Raw genomic sequence first — 21,849 nt, 5'->3', positions numbered from 1 at the left:
AACCAGAGACAATGTGTGGTGGAATGTCGGTCCTTTCCTCAAAGTGATGTTTCTAAGACCAGCCAGGGTCTCCCCACCTCACCTGTTTTCTCTCTCTCACACATTCACATACACGTATATACTCAAACTTGTACCACACATGAGAAAAAAAAAGTCACATACATGGAGAAAACAAACGGGAAGAACTTTCTGTTAAACTATTTTGCAAAAAGCAAGGCTATAAACCACATGACTATAATGTTTTAATTTTTAAAAATTGCTAAGCAAAATCAGTTTATAAGCACCAATAGTGATATAATGAAGCATATTCTTTATTAATATATATAAATTCTGAATAAGAACAATAGGATTAGGATTTCCTTCCAAGGTAACTGCTTAGAATGTTTTTTGATTGATCCATTTTTTTTCTTTTTAAATCATAAACGTTCGTACACATTTTCAGACAAATTTCTTTATTGTAAGACTGTCATTATCTGGACTGCATACATCTGGATGATCATTAGAAGGTAGCAGTTAGAAATTAGACAACTCTAACTTGCTGCAGCCATCTAGTGGTTGTCCAGATGTTTTCAACTTAGAGATGGTAATTCTATTCTAATTATTCTTTTTTTTAGAAGTGTTGCATTTTAAACATATTTTTTCAATGACCTTCAAATCCAGCAGAAGTTTCAGTTATTCGGGGTCATCTATTATTGATTTTTTTATTTTTAAAATAATTAAATAAAAATAAATTCTATTGTATGATGATTATGATGGCATCCACTCACTAACAGAAGAACTTTAAAAGGCATCTTCTCTTGCAAAACTAAGAAGAATGTACCAATCTTGCCTGCATCTTTGCCTCCTTGAAAAACAAGAAGGCAGATTGAAGTAGAATTTAGGCATTTATTTTATAGCTTAATAAATATCAGTGTTTCCCTCCTTTTGCCAGTTTCAGTTTGCATATCAAAGTCAGAATACATGTATTGTTGCCTACTGTTCTTGTGCATCATCAGTGCACTTGATGTATATGTGGCTATTTTATATATTTCTATATAGCTTCACCTACAATTGTTTCTCCAGGTGGTTTACAACAAAATTATTATAATAGAATAATAAGGGCAACACCTAAATCACTATGAAAATAGATTGTGCAAAGGATTAAAAAGAGTACATTAGTGCAAGAGAAGCATTTCCCTCTGAAGCATTAAAACAGCCACTTCGCTCACAAAGCTCATGCGGTTGTTTCTGTCCCAGTTGTCTCTGCCCATATATGCATGCATAGATAATACATGTGGGGGGAAAAACTGTCAGAGAAACAAAATAACTGGACACACACATGTGTATACAGAAAGAGTCAGAGAAAGATTTCAAAATAGTCATGCCAGCCTTGTCAAGGACATGGTTGCCTTCATATTTTCAACAGAGGTACTTGGAGAAATGGTTCTTTTGAATGCTATGCCCATCCTTGATAGTAAAAATGAATAGGGGAGGAAAAAAGAAAACAATCAAATAAGGAATCATTCAATTATCCTTCATATTTGGAAGACCAAGGTGAATAGACAGGTCTTCATCAGGATTCTAAAAGATATCATTGGAGGCATGTGAATGTCAAGGAGAGATTGTGCCACAATACAGATGCCCCCCCCCCCCGAGTGAAAACCTACTTGCCTACTTGCATGTGAGTGCAAGGTATCAATTTCCTCAATAGGGCATATATAGAAGTACTGATGACCTAATGGACTAAGACCATTTTAACCAAGTTTTTTAATTGCATGTATTATTATTCTCTATATATACTGTATCCACCTTTTGACCAATTTGTCTGTCTGAAAACTGAGGATAGCATTTCATGAATCAGATAAAATTTGAAGAATTAAAGTCAGATACATATTATATTTGGCTAATCTTTATATGTTTGCATTACACTATTCACATTTGGTAAGTGCTATTCTATACAAGAATTTATGTACATTTGCTGCCCAGCATAACCTAATTTTTTAGACTCATTGATGATCCATGAAAAGGATTTTGGGATTGCAGTGATTATCTCAAACAAGACTCAACATACAGTCCCTATTCAAAAGGTTAATTCCGTTTTGGGAATCTTTAGTAAAAGAATTGAAATTAAATTGGCTTTGCTGTTAGTTGATAAATCATCACAGCTGCTATTTATATATTTATTTTGTGGATACTTTAGTCTTTTAATGTTTTTTAAATTGCTTTATAATGTTATAATTGTAAGCTGCCCAGAGTCACTTGATTGAGTAGGATGTCTATAGAAATTGAATGAATAAATGGATGAATGAATGAATGAATGAATGAATGAATGAATGATGCTACTAGCTTCATAATTCTAGTACACTATTGCTGGACTTAATTTTTTTTTATAGTACTGGAAAAGGTGCAGGAAAGAATAGCCAAAACAAAGTAGGGCTAAAGCTAATTTGCTATCAGGAAAATATGTAAAATATTTAAAAAGCTGGGGAATTTAATAAGATAAAAAAGATATATATTAGAGGAGATACGCTAGAGATGTACCTTGTTTCCCCCAAAATAAGATATCCCCTGATAATAAACCCAATCGGGCTTTTGAGCACATGGCAATAAGGCCAAGTGCTTATTTCAGGGCTCAAAAAAAATATAAGACAGGGTCTTATTTTGGGGAAAACACGGTATTAGAATAATCAAAATGCAGCAATGGTAGATAATGGATCTCTCGGGAAGAGAAATTTAATGATAAGATATTTGGGACTAATTAAGGGAACCACTTTTCAGCAAACAAAAAGTTTAACTGTGGTGTTCACCATCCCAAGTCACAGTGATGCATGCCGACTTGGATAGTTTAAAAAGGAGATTAGACAAGAATGAGGTTGTCTGTTATTGAGGTGTATGTATGACACCACCAGTATCAGATGGAAGTACACTTCTGACTATTCATCATGGCGAAAAACAGAATAGAGTTGGAAGGGTCTAATCCAACTTCCTGCTCCGTACAGGATCCACTAGTACATCTCTGCAATTGACTATCCAGCCTCTGCTTGAAGATATCTAGAGAAGAAGAACTGATCACTTCATGTGGCAGTCTGTTCCACTGGTTGTCAACTTGTACGCTCAGGAACTCAGCTTGTACATGAAGAAGATGGCATTTATGTCTTTATTATAGAATTTCCAGGGATGTTCAGTTCATCACTGTAGGAACAGAATACTGGACTAGACAGCTTGGTAGGTCTGCTACAGCACAGCTGTAGATTTCTCTTTATGGTGTTTTAAAAGAGAATAGTGGTAACCGCACAAGAAAGATGCTAGTTGTTCAAGAAACCTAGAATCCGAAAATACTGCAAAATAATTTTTACTTGTATTTCTAAAGTTCTTTAAGGCCTATTGCTTATCTGCCAGGATCAGAAAGAGCTGTATGTATTGTAGGCTAATTTAGAATAACATTTCTTTAACAGTTTACGTCTGCCTCCCCTTAGAGAAGTGACTGGCCCACTCTTCCATATCAATTTAACAATTTTCTCAAGAATTGCATTTGAAGACCATAAAGCTGATGACTCACCCAAGAATGTGTTGGAGATGTACTCGGATACCTGGTTTCCAGAACGGCTTGTTTCCGAGAGGTGTGTCAGTTCCCGATTGAGCATTCTTCTAAACTAGAGACAGAGAGGAGAGGAAATCAGCAACCTGTAAGGAGCCATCACAGCATTTGGATCAGGAGCATCTGAATCCTATGTGCCTGGCCTTAAAGACACCACTGAACAGGAGGCCATTGTTAAAGAAAGAGATCAGTGGCAAGGAAAGATATTTCCAATAAGGCACTTCAACAGCAGAAAAATGTCTCTACTTAATTTCTGAATTTTCTCAGTTGGCTTTTGGTTATATTCAGAATCTGAGAAAGGATTGCCAAATTGCAAGCAAAGATGTCCATCCACTTCGATTTCTAAACATTTAAATATTAGGTATCGAGTTAACATAGAACCTGAGACATGAAAATGAGTCAAAAGAAAGCAAATGTTGAAATGTGCAGAGGAAAAGCTAAACCACATCAAAGTCTTTTGATGAGCTACAAACGTATTATCTATCTTCTCGTTATTTTGTAAGCTTTTAAATTATGCGCATTACTGGTAGCATATCCGGCCAAGGAGAAGAAGAAACATCAAATAAAATTTAAAAAACAATGACTTGGAGAATTCTGATTGCACAAATCTTAGATAAATCTTCAATTTTACATTTTTAAAAGTGAAAATTTGAAAATTTTCAAGCATCAAAGGTGAGCTCAGGAATCTTGCTTCAAAACTAGTGTAAAAATTCATTTTTATCTCTGGAAAAGAGGAGAATACCCAAGAAACTCCATAAAGAATTAGGTGATAAATGCAAAGATACATTCATGTTGTATATTTTACTGCTTTTCTCAAACATGACCTAATTCCAAGTCAGATGTGCTAGATCTTATCCATACTGAAACAAGCCTTCCATCCTATTATAGGATTCACCTTAATGAAAAAGAATTATACTTATGTGAGACAATGTGGAGTTATATTCTACAATGTGGATTAAGGCACCTGGTCCTTTCGTAGAATTGTTTAAAAATTCAGCTTGTGGGAAGAAGAGTTCTGTATAACTCAAAACACACATGAACGCCTCGATTGCATTTTTTTGTTCGCTTTGAAATACGCTTCTTTTATAAATGTCTCTTCATCAAGTGACATATTATGTGAGGAGGGGGACAGACCCCTCCCGTAGTACTATTTCATCTGTCTGACAGCATTATTCAGCCAGTTTCGCAGACTTCCTTCGAGAGTATTTTCAACAAGGTTAAAAAATAAAAGCATTGCTGGTGTATCAAAAGCAGAAACCTCCCATCAGCTCCTGAGATAAGGAGAGGATACCTGAACAATTAGAGAGGAAAAGGCATCCCGACTGCTGCAGAACAGCATGCATTTAGGGGTGTGCGTACGTATGTGTGTGTCTTTGATGTTTTGTGTCTGTGACTAAATCTTTGCAGCAGCAAAAGCCCTTTCCTGCACCCTTTGCTGGAGAGATTTGCCGGGAGTTACATTGTGTCAGGGAGTCCCCACTTACCTTGATGCTGCTGTCCCAGAATGCGAACAACGAAGTGCTGGCGTCAGGCATCGCAACGCCAAAAGTGCCAGCTTGTGTGCGAGCCCACCCTTCTCTCTGAGGCACCCTAGTCAGACCACGGATGCTCCTACCAAGGGGTCCGAACTATCATCCCAAGCTCTGCAACAAGGAGCCTAGGACTTGTCTGCAACGCTGAGAGTTAGGACAGAAGCTGAGGAGGGGGACGAAGTCCCCCCTGCATCACTGCCGAAGAAAGGTTCTTCCATGGATGTACCAAGGCTGCTCCAGCATCAGGTACCTCTCCTTTCTGCTGCCATCCAATCAGAAGCCAGAGGCACAGAGGCTGGAGCCAGCTCAGCTCTTCCATTGGCTGGCAGAGCCTTTGAGGAAGGCGACTTGCTTTAACCCCCGATGGTGCCCAGGCACAACAGAGCATGGAAGTTGTTTCCAAAAACTCTGTTTAGTAACAGCCAAGGCTTTCGGAGAGACCGGGGAAGAGGAATACTGGGAGAAAATCCCCTCCCCCATTTCACCTTCGTCAAGAAAACCATTGACAAATGGAGAGAGTGTTCTTCGTAGGGTGAACAAAGGCTGGAGAAGGTTCTCTCTCTCCCTCCCTCTCTTTCTTTCTCTCTCTCTCCCCCCTCTCTCTTTCTCCCTCTTTCTTTCCCTCTCTCTCTCTCTCTCTCTTGTAAAAAGGGCTCACAGTGATATGAGGGAAGGCTGATCTTTTTCAGGTTCTAAAAGTTGCAAGGGAAGGACACTTTCTGTCCCACAGATAGTCTGAACATCTTAAGCTAAAACTGAATTGGGTAGCTTGGCATTGTTTGGTGTATGCTCCAGGTCATTGTATTAAGCCATCAGATAGTCATTGCATGTTATATAAACCTTGCAAATGTGTGTTATTACCCCACTCTCATGGCTTGGAGTGTCCCCCACATAGTGAGGCACTCATTTTTCATTGGCTTCCAGCACAGTGTATCTCCCCCCCACACCCCACATTATTATTTTCGACTCTGTTGGAATCAATGGACCAGAAACTGGGAGTGTATTAAAAAATTGAAAGAACTTATTTTATTGTCTTGAATGAAAGGCAATAAAAGTTGCCAACCATTTTAGCATTTTGAATATTGAGCCATACTTTTATTCCCCACCCCCCAACTGCCTTCTTTGATATTTTTTTCTGCTTAAATACATAAAAGTTATTTAAAGCAGTCACTTCCGATCTCTTCTGACTGATATCATGGTTTGTTTATTTGTACGACTGGTCAATCGAGGCTGCCCTTCAGGAAGTTCACTAATGCTTCTCTTCAGAGGAAAGAATAAAGTGAACTGTGAGGAAACGCACTGGTTGATGGCCAGTGGCCCAGAGCAGCCCTTCCCTGACTTTCTAGTTGCAACAGCACAGGGATATATCTTGGGAAGAGTTGCACTGGACAAACAGGGGTTGCAGACTTCTGGAATAACCAAAAATTCTTTTGCAAAGGTGGATTGTGGAATGTTCTAAGCAGCAACCCCATTTCTCAACTTTCAGCTGTTCCCCAAATTTTAATCTGCTTCAAGCAAAAAGCCTGTGTCATTTCCTTGGCTTCCCCTTTTCTCACAAAACCTTATGCCATTTTTTAAAAAAGAAACAACTCCATGGCCATAACACAACAGTTGACAGTGGTCAAGAAAGAGAGAGTAGAGGGGAACTTCCTGTCTTTGGAGTTGAATCCCAACCTGGGTTGAATGTCTTACCTTGTTGGAAGCCATCTCACTGACTGAATGACGTGTTTGCAAAGTCTCCAGCTGATCCAGGCACCAGTCTAACTCTTCCAAGGTCTCGACAGCCAACTTTTGGTAGGCATCCTCTATGAAATGCAAAGAGCATCACTGAAAATGCCATCTAGAAGGCATGTCTGTGCCACCTTAAGGAGTGGCACTGTTGAGTCTCCACACACACTGAAAATTAGGTTCAAAACTGGCAATAACCTGAGTAGCCCTAGGTGGAAACCACAGTGGTACATTCTGAAAACTGGTTCTAGTTTGAAAAAAATGGTCCAGCTCTTATTTTTTGCAGTTCACATGTGGCATCTCTCAGAACTATCAAGGTGGGGTCTAAGCATCATGGAGGCAAGTAAAGTAAGGTTAAATAAAATGGGATAATATTTTAGAGTTATTGAAGATCCCAGTTGTAATATTTGGAATCAGCTGGAAAGCAAATCCACAGTAAACAGAGCAGGATCATTTGATTCAGAATATTATATTAGCCTCTTCAGGGAACAAGATGCTGATCCACATGGGATTGCCAGAAAAAAGGATTAATGATTTATAACAGAGTTACTGCAACATAAATAAACACTCGTATTTTGGACCATTTTCCTTAAGGGTTGCAATCCTAATATTTGAATTTGCTTTTGGGATTTTCTTTTGTTAACATTAGCTCTTTTATTCTGTAATTTTATTCTATAATAACTTGAAGCAGCAGTTTGGACATTGAATGCCTGCTGGAAAAGTAGTTTGCATATATTTTAAATGGCTGGAGCAATGTTTCTGAACCTCAGCAACTTTGGCTGGGGAATTGTGGGAGATGAAGTCCATACATCTTAAACTTGCTGAGGTTGAGAAACACAGCGCTAGAGAAATAAGATAGGTCTTTGCTCTCAAGGAGCTTATAATCTACATTTCAACCTTTCCTGGGCTCATGCCTGATAGAAGGCTAAATTTAGTTTGTTTTTGGTTTAATGTACAAGCTCATTCATAGTGGCTTAGCATTATGTGTGAACCAAGGAGCTATACTTATTCAGTATATCATGATCAACCAAACATTGAATTTTAGGGCAAAATCCTGGCTTTAGACTGTGCTGACATGGCTTACCTTGTCCAAAGAGGCAAGATAAGGAAGCAAAGACAAGAAAGGGATAAGGAAGTAATAGAGGCTTTCCTCCTTGCCATTCTAGGACTTTTGAATGCCACAGCCTAGGAATCCTGCTAAAGAGTGTTTGGCCATAGCATTGGTATATAAGTTGCCTCCCCCTCACATTAACCTATCTCACTGGGAGCCATCAACTCCACCCCCCCCCCTGCCATTTACTGCAGCATGTGCCTCTATGGCATCCCCTGCCTTCTGTCAGACAAGCCCGCCGAGGTTGATATATGCTTCTGGAACCCATTTGCCCGATGTCAGGGGTCGACCAGAGGTTTAGCAGAATGCAGGAGAGAGAGAGAGAGAGGTGGTTCAGGTTGCCCCGAGGCTGGAAAGGAAGGGCTGCCCATCAGAAGGGCCTGTCTCTTGTGGGGCCGCAGAGACCAGCTGAAAGAGAGCGTTTTGAATAATGGAACAACTGACGTCAATTGGAGACGTTCCACCCGCCGCAGAGGTGGCATGAAACAGAGCCAGAGAAGGAGGGGCAGGGAGAGGGCAGCCCAGAGCAAACACAGACTGCAGAGGCTGAGGGGGGTGTGACGGGTAGGGGTGGGAGGGCAAGTAGCCAGGGGGGAGGGCAAGGCTGGCCCTGAGAGGCCCCCGTAAGAATCACCTGCAGCGGGCCTCAATACTACTCTCATGTACAATGCATGAAAAGGAGCTGGTAACACCAATCAATCCCCCCCCCCCCGCTTTTCTCTTTAGGCTGAAGAAACCTTTTTTCCCCCTTTCCACGGCTTCAATACAGTTGCCTGCTGACACTGCACACACATGAGCTATGAGGAGCCCCCTGAATGTTTAGTTCGAACTTCTGTGGCACGAATTCACTTGGAAAAGGGCAAATCATCCTTTCCCAATATTCAGACATGGGAAAGGGTAAAGCGTGGGGTGGGGTGGGGTGGTCAGGAAGCAACTAAAGGGTGGTGTAAGAGAAGTAAAATCTTGTAGGAACATAGAGAAAGGGTTATTTTTTCCTTGCACCTCACAAAAAAATAAAGTCTGCAGCACCTCCAATTTAACAAGTTACTTTAAAAAAAAAAAAGCTTTTTTGTGCACAGAGCTTAGCTTGTGGAACTCTTTGCCCATCAACCTTAGTGATGGTTGACAGGAGATTTTGACAAATTCAGAAGGGAAGATCTATTAATAGCTGTTAAGCCATGAACGAAGGCTGAGACTTCCACAGTCAGAGGCAGTCTAGCTCTGAATGTCAGTTACTGGGAACAACCACAGAAGGGCATCTGCCTATGCATCTCTCTTGCAGACTTTGTGGAAGCATCTGATTGGCCTCTCTTGAAAGCCAGATGCTGAATGATGCAGACCTTGGATCCAAATCAGCTGATTTCCTTTTACAAGCTTATGAAGCTTTCCAGTTTGTAATATGGGCCACTTCACAAGGTGAGGCCATTTTACTTGAATGAGAGTTAAAAAAAAAAAAGAAAAAGGAAAACATCCCAGAGACAGCTGAGAGGGTTTACCTGATAGATTGACCTTAGAGGTAGAGACGGGATTGACTGGACCAGATGTTCGCCTGCAAAATATAGCATAAAGTTAAGCTTCTCTGAAGCCCTGCGGCTCTCTGTGGCTGGTGATGGAGAGAAGGGAAATATCCCCAAACAAGCTATTTACTCAAGAGCACATCCCCCCCCCCACCAACGTAAGAGTAGAGTATGGTTACCGGCATGCAAATTATAATTGAACCATAAACTCTAATTTAAAGAAGGCTGCATTCCTAAGCAAATTTACTTGAAAATTAGCTCTGCCAATATGCCAAGAGGTTGTACTTCAAAGGAGTACAATTTTAGATGGGAGCAGTAACGTGAAATGTCTTCCCTACTTCTCTTTCTTTTAGAAATCTGGAACAAAGGTAACTTGTACACAGTGAGGTTCTCCTTCCCTCTGGTCAAAACAGGCAAGATGCAGGCAACGACAGCTTGTCATGTCTCCATCCCTTTGCCCCTTCAATCTCATGGTTGTAGTGACCCACTTCACTTTTTTGACCCCTTCCTGTAGGCATTTTGGCCTTATTGCATTGTGACCTTGCATCTGCCATCTTGCCCATTTTGACCTCCGCTGGGATTACAGCTGCTCTCACCCTGGAAATGTTCTTCCCATTATTGTCTCTGTTTCTTGTTGTATTTCTCCTGTTTAGAGCTGCACAACCCAGCACCCTGTGACACTGAGGATGTGGCTTCGTAGCTGTATTAAATCAGCATTCCTCCCAGTCTTGAATCAGAAGAAAAGTGGGCCAACAGGTAAGCTTCACTGTGCCTCAGAAACCCGGCTGGGGAGGGATGCTTCGGTACAGATTTAATTCCCAGTCTCCCTTTCCTCTCCCATCATGTGTCTCCTACCAATGGGAAAATCAATCATGAATCACTCGCCCATTAGATGTGGCCTGATGGCGCAAAGTTGAGGAACTCCGGTTTGTGCCTGGAATGGAAGGTTTAGTCACTTTTCAAGTGGCCTAAGCTAACATCGATAGTTGGTCTTTGGAGATCAGCAATTCCATTGACAAATTGGTGGTCATAGAAAGGAGCAGGAAAGAGCTCACTTTTCCTATCACATTGCTACTCTTATGTGCCCCTCTGACTGGATATATTTTTTTCTTTGTTTGTTTTCTTGACATGGGAATATCAGTCTTCTGGAGACGGATATATTCATGTCAAGAGTCATATTTTTTTCTGGTGAGGGGGAGGGAAGGAAAACAACACAGCCTGTCACTGGGGAAGAGCCCACAGCTACATCAGGGGAACTCTCTTCTGCATCATCCTGCTCCCCTCCAACATCCCAGCAACTGTTGGTGGGGCTCCTTTTTTTTTTTTTTTAAACATGGGAAGAGTCTTCTGGAAAATCAGTATTCCTGTGGGAAACAAGGGAACTCGCTCTTTCATTTTTTCACAGCCCAGGAATCTATTAAAGATGGAGCTTGCAACTGGTAACCCCCACAGGACACACAAAAATGCATTACAGTAGTCAAAATTGGGGTACCTCCCTCCAGAAAAAGATAACACTAAGAGAAGAATGACCATGCAAATCCTGTACTTGTTAGGACTAGCAAAAAAACTGTAATATATTTAATTGGGTGTATGATCAATGAGATGTCTCTTCCCTTGTTTATACGGATTGCTCTTTTGTACATACAAATCTATTAGTTGTTGACAAGTCTGCCAAAAACTAGAATTACCAGTCATCCAGAAAACTGGCAGACCCATATTCATAAAATGAAGCAGTTGAGGGTTATGTGGGTAGCAATAGCACTTAGATTTATATACCGCTTCACAGTGCTTTACAGCCCTCTCTAAGTGGTTTACAGAGTCCCCAACAATCTGGGTCTTCATTTTACCAACCTTGGAAGGATGGAAGGCTGAGTCAACCTTGAGCTGGTGAGACTCAAACTGCCTAACTGCTGGCAGCCAGCAGCCACCAGAAGTAGCCTGAAGTACTGCCTTCTAACCACTGCCACCATGGCTCGATGCCTCCATGGAAGCCAAGTGCCCAAATCTCTTACAATTGAAGCCAAAATGGCCCCAGAGAGCAGGGCCTAGTGACACAATGGGTGTGTCTCTGTGTGGCTGCAACAGTCTTAAGCAGGCAATAGAAGTTCAGCAGACCCAAGTTCTGGATCGCACAATCACAATAACATCCTCAAGACAGACAAATGCTATGCAACATCAGGTTATATTGGGAGAATGGAGAACACCTCAGTGTAACAGCTTCTATTTCTGCAGCAGACAGGGTGTCATAAGAACATGGTCCTTGCAAATGCTACTTGAAGTGTCTTTGTACACAATAGGGAGGACAAAAGGATGAGACCCCAGAGACAGTGCCTTCTGTCTACAGTTTTGCTTTATCAAACCATCATGCAGAAAGAACTACAGGATCATAAAAAAGGGTTTCTGCAGGTTGATTGAATGCCAAAGTGGGGCACAGTTTCGTCAACCACCCCTTTAATTGCCCAGTCCCCACACAATTCCTTCCTTCCTTCCCCACCTGAACCTGTCACTCACTTGTTGCAGACATGTTCCCGGAGGTGGGTCAAGACAGCAAAGTTGTTACGAACTGTCCGCAGGCTGGCCAAGACCTGTGAGTGGGAGAAGAAGACCATCCCTCAGAATCAACCTTGTAGCGGCTCTTGGTCTCACATGAATACTCGCTAGCTGGATTTGCAAAAAAATCCATATTTTTCAGTAATTGAATCAACCCACTTATTGGATTTTCCTCCTACAGTGAATCATAAATGAAATAAAAGATTAACTAGGCCACAAAGTTAGCCATGGTTAAAATTAACCAAGTTTAGCATATTTTATGCTCTTCGTCTTTAACTGACCAGGTTATACAATCCAAGCCTGAAAGGATGTTATCACTTAGGAGGGCCTCCCTTCATACAACTTTTCCCTGAAACTCCCTTCCTCCTTTAGAGCAGGGGTCTCCAACCTTGGCAAATTTAAACCTGGCAGACTTCAACTCCCAGAATTCCCCAGCGAGCTGGCTAGGGAATTCTGGGAGTTGAAGTCCTCCAGCTTAAAGTTGCCAAAGTTGGAGACCCCTACTTTAGAGAATACTGTGAGGTTTGCAGATGTGGGTTTGCAGTCTTTAGTCAGTCTCTTTTCCTCCCCGACTCCCAACTCTGCCTCTCAGTGGTCTTGCAGCTGCCAGAAATTGAAGTTTTCTTTTGCTATCTGATTAAGGAGAGGGCGAGGCTATTTTTAACCTTCCTTCCCAGATAGTACCAAAACTCTGGATCCCAAGAGGGAAAAATTGCTTGCTGACGCCAGGTGGTGAATTCACTCTTCCATGTACTTCCCTTCTTTTAAGAGACAAAATGTTTTTCTCCTGGAGAACACTGTTACAAAACAGTGAGATATCCCAAAGGAAGGATATGGGAATGCCAAACTGTATACAGGTAGTCTTTGAATTACAAATTAGGGCCAGAATTTCCACTGCTTAAGCAAACAGGCTGTTAAGCGAGTCGTGCTTGATTTTACCACCTTTTTTTTTTTTGCCAGTTATTAAATCACTGCAGTTTTTAAGTGAATCATACGTCATTAAGTGAATACAGCTTTCCCCATTGACTTTGCTTATTGGAAGCCAGTTGGGATGATCACAAATGGCAAACACGTCACCTCAGGAGACTGCAACTGTTGTAAATACATGCCAGTTGCCAAATGCCTGACTTTTGATCACATGATTGTGGGGAATGCTGTGAGGCAGGGGTGAAATGCTCCCAGTTCGGACTGGATTGCCCGATCCGGTAGCAATGGAGCCGGGTGGTTCGGAGAACTGGTAGCAAAAATCCCTGCCCCCGCCCCCATGCCGAGCTGAACCGCACAAACATCAGAGGCTTTTTTTTTTACTTTTAAAAGCATTTTTTCTACAACCTCTGAAAAGGTTGTAGAAAAAATGCTTTCAAAAGGCTCTGACGATCCCAGCTGAGTTGCCTGATCTTCAGAGGTATTTAAAAGAAAAAAAGCCTCTGCCGATCAGGCAACTCAGCTGGGATTGTCAAGCCTTTTGAAAGCATTTTTTACAATGTCTTCGCTGAAGAGGTTGTAGAAAAAATGGTTTTAAAAGTTAAAAAACCCAGTCACATTACCCCCCACCAAGCCACGCCCACAGAACCAGTAGTAACAAATTTTAGATTTCACCACTGCTGTGAGGGTCATAAATTTGAGAGCTGGTTGTAAATCACTTTTTTCAATGCTGCTGTAACTTTGAACAGTCGTTAAACAAAGGACTACCTGTATGTGAGGTATGTATACTAAGGGCAGCAAGAAGATTGATAAAAATGATATACATGGGATGCAAAGTGGAAGCCTGAAAAGCTATGCATAGCATGGTGGAAGCAGAGAAATTCATTATTTTTGCACATATAAACTTGGGGGGGGAGAGCGGGGGGGGCGGGAATAAGGAAGATTAAAAAACAGATAAAAAACAATTATGCAGCATTAATTCCCCAAATATCTAGGTATGTTATGTGATTGTGGCCAACAAGTTAAATGACTTAGAAAGAGTTCAAAAAAATAATCAAAAGTGAGGAAGGATTGCCCCATGAGGGACAACAGCCGCCCCCTCCCCGCAATGCTTTTCAGAGAAATGAGGCTACAATTCACAATAATAGTGACTTGGCCATGGCCTTAGGCCCTTAACATATCAGGTTGGAGAAAGCCACATAGGGAACATTATCTCATTATGCTTCTGAACATGTTCTTAACTGGGCACGGGGGCACAGCGTGCCAAGATTGACAAGGGAGGACCATTTTCAGTCCTAAAGAGAATACCTACCTGTGCAAAAGGAGTAACAATCAAGTCTTCTCCATGCCTGCAAGGGGAGAAGAGAAGGATGTTAATGGCTATAAAGCAGGGGTGAAATCCAGCAGGTTCTAACAGGTTCTGGAGAACCGGTAGCGGAATTTTTGAGCAGTTCGGAGAACTAGAAAATACCACCTCTGGCTGGCTCCAGAGTGGGAAGGGAATGGAGATTTTGCAATATTGTTCTCCCAGGAGTGGGGAGGGAATGGAGATTTTGCAGCATCCTTCCCCTGCCCACGCCCACCAAGCCACGCCCACAGAACTGGTAGTAAAAAAATTTGGATTTCACCACTGCTATAAAGTCCAAAGAGTGGGTTCAATTTCTGAACACAGGCTGAAGTGCCATACTGAGCGCCCTATCCAGATTACATCCCTGTCCTCAGCTAACCTAGAGGAACTGCCCTGGAATATATAGATGGCCTTGGAACTTTCTTTCCACACTATGGCAGACCTTTCAACATATCCCAGGTGAAATCAGAAACCTGGATCAGAACCCACCCTGTACCCATTTCATAAGACTCTGTCCCACTGCTTTGCATGAAATTCACTGAACTTGACAAGGGATTGTTCTCAAATGTAAAAGAACGGGAAGCTGAAGAGAATTATTCTAATTGCAAATACCAGAACAGAATTCTTCTGCGATCCTTCTTTAATCCCAGCCAGACTGATTACTAGACTTAGAGCAGCTAGACTGCAAACATCCTAAGATACGGTGTTGTCCCTGGGAGACACACTTAGTGTGGCTCTGGTTTTCCAGCAGAAGAGGAGCATCAAGAAATTCCACGTAACAGTGGATGTCAAGGATGGAAAAGAAAGAAATGGGCTTTGTGTGATTTGATGAGCCTCAATTTCTTGATGTATTGGGGTTACCCGTGTCCTCTGTGCTTACATGTCACTGCTGATAGAGGAATTGCGGGACATGGCTTTCGGGGAGAGGTCATAGTCGCTGTCCGATCGGTACAGGAAGGACTCCCGACGTTGGCTGTGGGGTGTTGTGCCTTGTAAAACAAGTCCCAGGCCCAGATTGGCCTGGGAACCAAGGGGACTTCGTCCTGGAGAGAAGCCATTCTCGACATCAAAGCTGTAGAAAGACAAAAAGAGAACGCCAAAATGTAAAACGATTGCTCCAGTTGCTTTGCTCAGTCTTTTCCTGTTGAAAGGAACATTTTATTTTTAAAGAAGATGGCAATCATGGCTCATAATATACACCAATCCTCCAATGAAATTACAGGTGGTCCTCAATTTAACAACTACTCGCTTAGTAACTATTCAAAGTTACAACAGACCTCCTTTGGATTTGAAGTTCCAAAGGCCACCCCCCACTTCCCCAAGGTCATCGAATCACATTTTGGGCATTTAAGCCCAAATAGCCTGCATTTATGGCTGTTTGCAGCATCTCATAATCATGTGGCCTTAATTTTTTTTGTCAGAAACTGATATTTATTCCAGTTTCCGTCAAAAACTATGGATTGCAGATCATGGATTCACTTAACAGTCACAGACTTTGCATAGTAACTATGGTGTTCGCTGTACATCCACTGCATTCGCTTAATAACTGCCTCGAAAAAAAGTTTTAAAATCAGGTGAAGTCATGTGTGGAAACCTAATTAACGACTGGCATTTATGACCATAACTTGGGCCTCAATTACAATTGTAAATTGAGGACTACCTATAAAATTTCACAGGACTAATTTGAAAAAGGAGTACTAGCTGCTCAATAGTGAATGACTACTAGTCACCTCAATAATAAGGGAGGGGGGGGCTGCATATAAATTTAATAAATAAATAAAGCTTCCATAACTGCAAACGCACATACATATGAATGCATCCCACTGCTGAACAGTAAGAAAGTTTAAGAATTTGCTACATTTTAATTCCTGGAAGGAGAATAGAGGCTGATGAGCTTTACCTATAGTCATTGACAGGATGACCATGTGATGATGGTTCTTAGTGTACCACTTTAGCAAATATTTGGAACCTATATGATTTTGAGAGGAACATTTGGTGCCTTAAAATTTCATGGAGAAAACCAAGTCCACTATAGAGCGGTTTCAATTCATGTATTCAATTTGTATAACCACCACTTGATGTTTGACTCTATGCAACAAAAAGCAAGAGAGAAACAGTAAAACACAAACAAAACTGAAATACATACAGTAGTTCCTGAGGAAGCCCCCAAATCCACAGCAATAAACCACTAAAACCTATTACAGGTAGTCCTTGATTTATGACCTTAGCAACCATTTGAAGTTTTGATGGACCTCCCAGGAGGTACTTGCAATCCAGTTCTGTCGTCATCCACCCCCTGATCACATGACTGTACGTCAGGCACTCGGCAACATTTTTGGTAATTTGTCGTGTCCCATGGTCATATGACCATCCCTTATGATGTTTTTGCTGAAAACCAGCAGTTACATCCAATTTTCAACCAAAAATCCCCATAGCAAACGGTTGGTTCACTTAATGATTACTGCATTCGCTTTACAATGGTTGCATTTACTTTATGACTACCAGTGTCTATGGAGATTCTCAGTCATCCAGGTCATGGTTGTCCCAAAGGTGCTTTTTTCAAGAGGCAACTGGACTTTCTGGTTTTTCTTTGAAGATGTTTTGTTTCTCATGCAAGAAGCTTCTTCAGCTCTAACTGGATAGAGGGGAATGGAAGGATTTATACTCCTTACAGACAGCTGGACATTTGCCTTCTTTTAGCATGTTGTTAAGGCCACCTGGAGGCTTATCTGTGTCATCAGGGTCACCTGAGTGGTGCAAATGGGTGTGGAGCCTTCTTGGAACTGTTGAAAGACCTGTGTTGTAGACTGGAGATAGAAAATGTCTTATCCCTCCCCCTCTGTTGAGAGAGGGAGGGATATCCCTCCATTGAATGTTGACATAGATGGCCTCTTTCACTCTTCTTTCAAATCAGCTTCTTCTCTATCCAAAATATGGACTTCAAAAGAGTGGCCTGTGTCCTTTAAATGCAGATGGACTGTTGAATCTAGTCCTGATGTGTTTATGACTACCACACTCACTTAATGAACATTGCAAAAAGATTGTAAAAATTGATCTGGTCACATGAAGACCCATTTTCCAATCATCATGATTTATGATTGTCATAGGCAGGCTCCATTATGGTCATAATTCAAGGACTACCTGTACTTGGTTTTATTTGTGTGAAGTATCGCACAAAGTCATCTTAGGGGTCAGCAGGATTATAATGTTTATGAATCTTTGGCCAAAGGCAACCCAAGTACTAAATCAACTGCTGCTTTGCCAAGTTTTAAAACTTCTTTGCTCATCCACTCCACCATCTTAACCTACCAATCAGATTTACAGCTAACCCATAATGCGTCTTGCTTGCTTTCAATAGCGATAGCACTTAGACTTATATACTGCTTTAAGGTGCTTTACAGCCCACTAAGCGGTTTACAGAGTCAGCCTCATGCCCCCAACAACCTGGGTCCTCATTTTACCGACCTCAGAAGGATGGAAGGCTGAGTCAACCTTGAGCCTGGTGAGATTTGAACTGCCAAATTGCAGGCAACTGGCAGGCAGAAGAAGTAGCCTGCAGTATTGCACTCTAACCACTGCTCCACCGTGTATATGGTTGTATGGACTAAACTATTGTGGCTTGTAAACTATAGATGACAGTTGAACTTTTTCAGTGAAGTTACCTTTTGAGTTAGTAGTCAACAAATCATAATCACAGCTGTTGCAATACCACCTGGCTTTCATAAGAACAATAACCTGTTAACTAGAAGGAAATAGCCATTCCCCTGTCTAGCAGGGTCATCCAGAATGAGACAAGGCTGGAAGTTAGATATGCAAGGAGATCTCCTTTCTGCCATAGAGGAAAACTATTATCTTTTGAAACAATAGAAGCTGGGTAAGTAGGCTAGGAAAAGAAGAAAGGAAGCATCTTCCTAAGCAACTGTTAAAAGGAAAACCCACAAAAATCTGGATAAGGTCCAGGCAGTGGACTCTAGCCTCAAGCATCATTAGACGATCCTAAGAAATAGATAACAAGTCTAGTTGGAATTGCGCATTAAGTTTAATTTTTGTTACCCTGTTTAACAGTATTAAAGTCTAATGTTTTGTCTCTTGTATTGATGTTCTTTGTGTAAAACCAGTAATTTGTGGGTTTTATGCAATTTGCAATTGCTTTATAGTGGAGCTACTTCTAAATTAGGAGCAGATCGATTTTATGTTCTGCCTAAAGCCTTATATTTTCCTTCTCAGTTTTCTTTTAGAGGGCTTATTCTTTACAGTTGCTGAGGTTTGAACAGCTCTATATTTTTATCTCGTTTGTTACCAAATATTTTTGCATACATATAAAGCTAAAAGGGGATTTTTTACATTTGCTTTTCTTTTTAATAAAATTTTATTTTATTTCTCTCTTGTGAGATTGGTCTGTTTTCTGAAGGAGAGACAGAAAAAAAAAAAGATTGATTCTTCTAGCCATAACACTAGAAGACCAGTATGTGGTGCTATTGACTTTGTTTTATTTAGTTTTCCTTTTTATTTGCCATTAAAGCAACAAAGGTTGCAAGAGTCATCTTTTTCTCATGCACTCCTACATTAGGGGGAGAATGAAAAGTGAGGAGCTGCTCTGGAAGAAACTGAAGGTAATGATAGCACTATCACCAAAGCAAGAGGCAGAGCTAGGGTGTATAGATGCAGAGCAGAGGTGGGTTTCAGCAGGTTCTGACCAGTTCTGGAGAACCGATAGCAGAAATTTTGAGTACTTCGGAGAACCGGTAGTAAAAATTCCGATTGGCCCCACCCCCATCTATTCTCTGTCTCCCAAGTCCCAGCTGATCGGGAGGAAATGGGGATTTTGCAGTAACCTTCCCCTGGACTGGGGAGGGAATGGAGATTTTACAGTATCCTTTCCCTGCCACGCCTACCAAGCCACGCCCACCAAGCCATACCACGCCCACCAAGCCACACCCACAGAACCGGTAGTAAAAAATTTTGAAACCCATCAGTGATGCAGAGGGCTTCTAGGATAGTAGGTTTGAGACCAGTAATTCACCCTACAAGTTAGTCCTTGACTTACGATCACAATTGAGCCCAAAATTTCTGTTAAGTGATCCATTTGTTAAGTGAGTTTTGCCCCATTTTACGACTTTTCGTGCCACATAAGTGAGTCACTGCAGTTGATAAGTTAGCAACCTAAGGTCGCAAAAGTGGATCACATGACTCCGGGACGACCGCAAAGGTCATAAGTATGAACCAGTTGCCATGCATCTGAATTTTGATCACATGATCATGGGGGTCATCAGTTGTAACTATGAAAAATGGTCACAAGTCACATTTTTCAGAGCTGTTGTAACTTTGAACAGTCGCTAAATGAACTGTTGTAAGTTGAGGATTACTTGTATAGGCTTACTTTGCCATAACACGGTGGTATGAAATGCATGGAGAGATGTACTAAAAATTAAGCTTAGTTTTTAAAGGACATTGTGTTTATGCTCGGGTCATAAACAACTTTTTTTCCCTTCTTTTTCCCCCCTCACTTCTTTCTCTACATCTTTTAAATTGGGGGATGTTGGGATTTGCTAAACTAAACTATTTTTTAGTTTTAATTTTTGGGTTTGATAGGTAAGCTAAGTTAATGTTAAGGGACAGAGTTTTCCTCTATGCTAATGTTAAGTTGGAAGACCTCTTGGTCTATCAATATATCAGATTTGGAGATTGTTGAAGCAGAGATTAGTCTTTCCATGAGGAATCACTGAATCATCTGAAATGAAGCAAATATTGCAAAGCAGCTACCTAGAGAGATTTAAAAAGAATGGATCTGGAATTCCAGAGGGAGTAGGGTTCTAAAAATTGGGGCTGATGAGAGACCACAAGGAGCATGCTCATTACTTAAAAGTTGGAGGAGTTGAAGAAGGATGGAGGGAGATCTGATATGGAAATGAGGAATTTCCTTATAGTAAGAACTATTAAGCAATGGAACAATTTGCCTCTGGATATTGGGGTACTCAGTCGCTGGAGGTTTTCAAGAAAAGATTGGACAACCATTTGTCTGAGATGGTATGAGGACTCCAACTTGGGCAAAGGTTTGGACTAGAAGACCTCCAAAGTCCCTTCCAGCAGGGGTGAAATGCTACCGGTTCGGACCGGTTCGTCCGAACTGGTAGTAATAAAAGCTTTCTAGCGAATCTAAATCGCACGGCACAGCTGTTCCCCCATCCCCCACTGTTCTACTTACTTTAGAAAAGGCTTCTTAAACCTTCTTTTTCAGCACTGTGTGGTAACATCTGCGGTGCGCATGTGCGCAATGCATGCATTTGGTGTGCACCGTGCATGCGCGCGCACAGCAAACCAGTAGCAGACTTCGGAGCATTTCACCACTGCCTTCCAGCCTCCTGTCACAATCAATCCAATGCTGCTAGCAACGCCAATTGAAAGATATAGAGGTCCAGAATACAGGCAGGGTGAGGATTCTGACCACTTTCTGGACAATTCTGAAAACAGTTTCCAGAAATAAAAGTTGGGCGGAAAGTCATTTTATGCATCTCCCTCTGACATTTGGTCTAGTCAGTGGTTAAGACACCAGGCTAGAAAGCAGAAGACTGCGAGTTCTATTCCTGCCTTAGCCATAAAAGCCAGCTAGACGACTTTGGACCACTCGTTCTCTCAGTCCAAACCACCTGACAGGATTATTGCGATGGGAAAAATAGGAGGAAGAAGGAATATTAGGTATGTATGCTGCCTTGAGTTGTTTATAAAAATAATAAAGGTGGAATTAAAGAATAAAATAAAAATATCACAGAAAGTGCCAACACTAGGTTGATCTTGGCTAATCGTCAAAAAACAAAGTAAGATGGACGGGTGGTATTTTGGAGGAAGCAAGAAATCCCACAGTATAAACTAGACTGGAACTTTAGAAAAAACATCTCAGAAAAAGGCAGCGGTCTTGTTGTCAAGAAACTCCAGGGAAACTTTACCTTCTAATTTTTCTCCCAAGTAATTACCAGAATTGAGGAGGTCCTCTTACATTCCCTACTAAGAACTAAGCAAGTGGTTGAAAACAATAATATGGTGCAAATGATGGTATATAAGCATGCTGAAAAGATAGACCACCTTAAAGGATTAGCCTGAGTGGGTGGGGGAGATAAGAGCTTTGTTTGCTTGATGAATTCAATTCATTTTGTAAGGTTGAAATACATTTTGTTTTATTAAGAAAATTTGTATGGACACCCAACTCATTCATGGTGACTTCAGGGTATAAACTTGGGAGTTCTCTTGCTTTTCTTTCTTGTTATTCTTCTCCTCCACTCATCTCCTGCTTCTTATGCTATCTCTTCTAGAAGAGAGAGGGAAGTATATGGGTTTATACTTAGATACTTTTGTGAGCAAGAGTACCGTAGCTTGTTTGTGAAAAACAAGAAGCATCGGATGGAAACTAATCAAGGAGAGAATCAACCGAGAGCTAAGAAGAAATTTCCTGACAGTTAAACAACTAGAACAACAATTAATCAGTGGAATGGCTTGCCACCAGAATGTCTTTGGAGATTCTCAGTCATCCAGGTCATTGTTACCCCAAAGGTGCATTTTCCAGAGGC

The 21,849-nt window shown here is 41.3% G+C and overlaps 1 protein-coding gene across 2 annotated transcripts in view; it reads right to left on the bottom strand.

The window, feature by feature from the left end:
* The window catches only part of PDE4C (phosphodiesterase 4C), a 127,332-nt gene that overhangs the window by 15,285 nt on the left and 90,198 nt on the right, over positions 1 to 21,849 (bottom strand). For both annotated transcript variants that reach the window (XM_034437624.3, XM_034437625.2), the window contains exons 2-7: positions 15,168 to 15,359; positions 14,252 to 14,288; positions 11,977 to 12,050; positions 9,445 to 9,497; positions 6,802 to 6,914; positions 3,539 to 3,632 (exon numbers count right to left, since the gene is read on the bottom strand). In XM_034437624.3, the coding sequence (XP_034293515.2) occupies positions 3,539 to 3,632; positions 6,802 to 6,914; positions 9,445 to 9,497; positions 11,977 to 12,050; positions 14,252 to 14,288; positions 15,168 to 15,359 (563 nt within the window). The remainder of the gene's footprint in view (positions 1 to 3,538; positions 3,633 to 6,801; positions 6,915 to 9,444; positions 9,498 to 11,976; positions 12,051 to 14,251; positions 14,289 to 15,167; positions 15,360 to 21,849) is intronic.

Source organism: Pantherophis guttatus, chromosome 1, assembly GCF_059756535.1.
Source record: "Pantherophis guttatus breed Tessera chromosome 1, ASM5975653v1, whole genome shotgun sequence".
Classification (NCBI taxonomy): Eukaryota; Metazoa; Chordata; class Lepidosauria; order Squamata; family Colubridae; genus Pantherophis; species Pantherophis guttatus.
The sequence above is the reverse complement of the archived record's forward strand: the minus strand, read 5'-3'. Positions and strand labels throughout refer to the sequence as shown.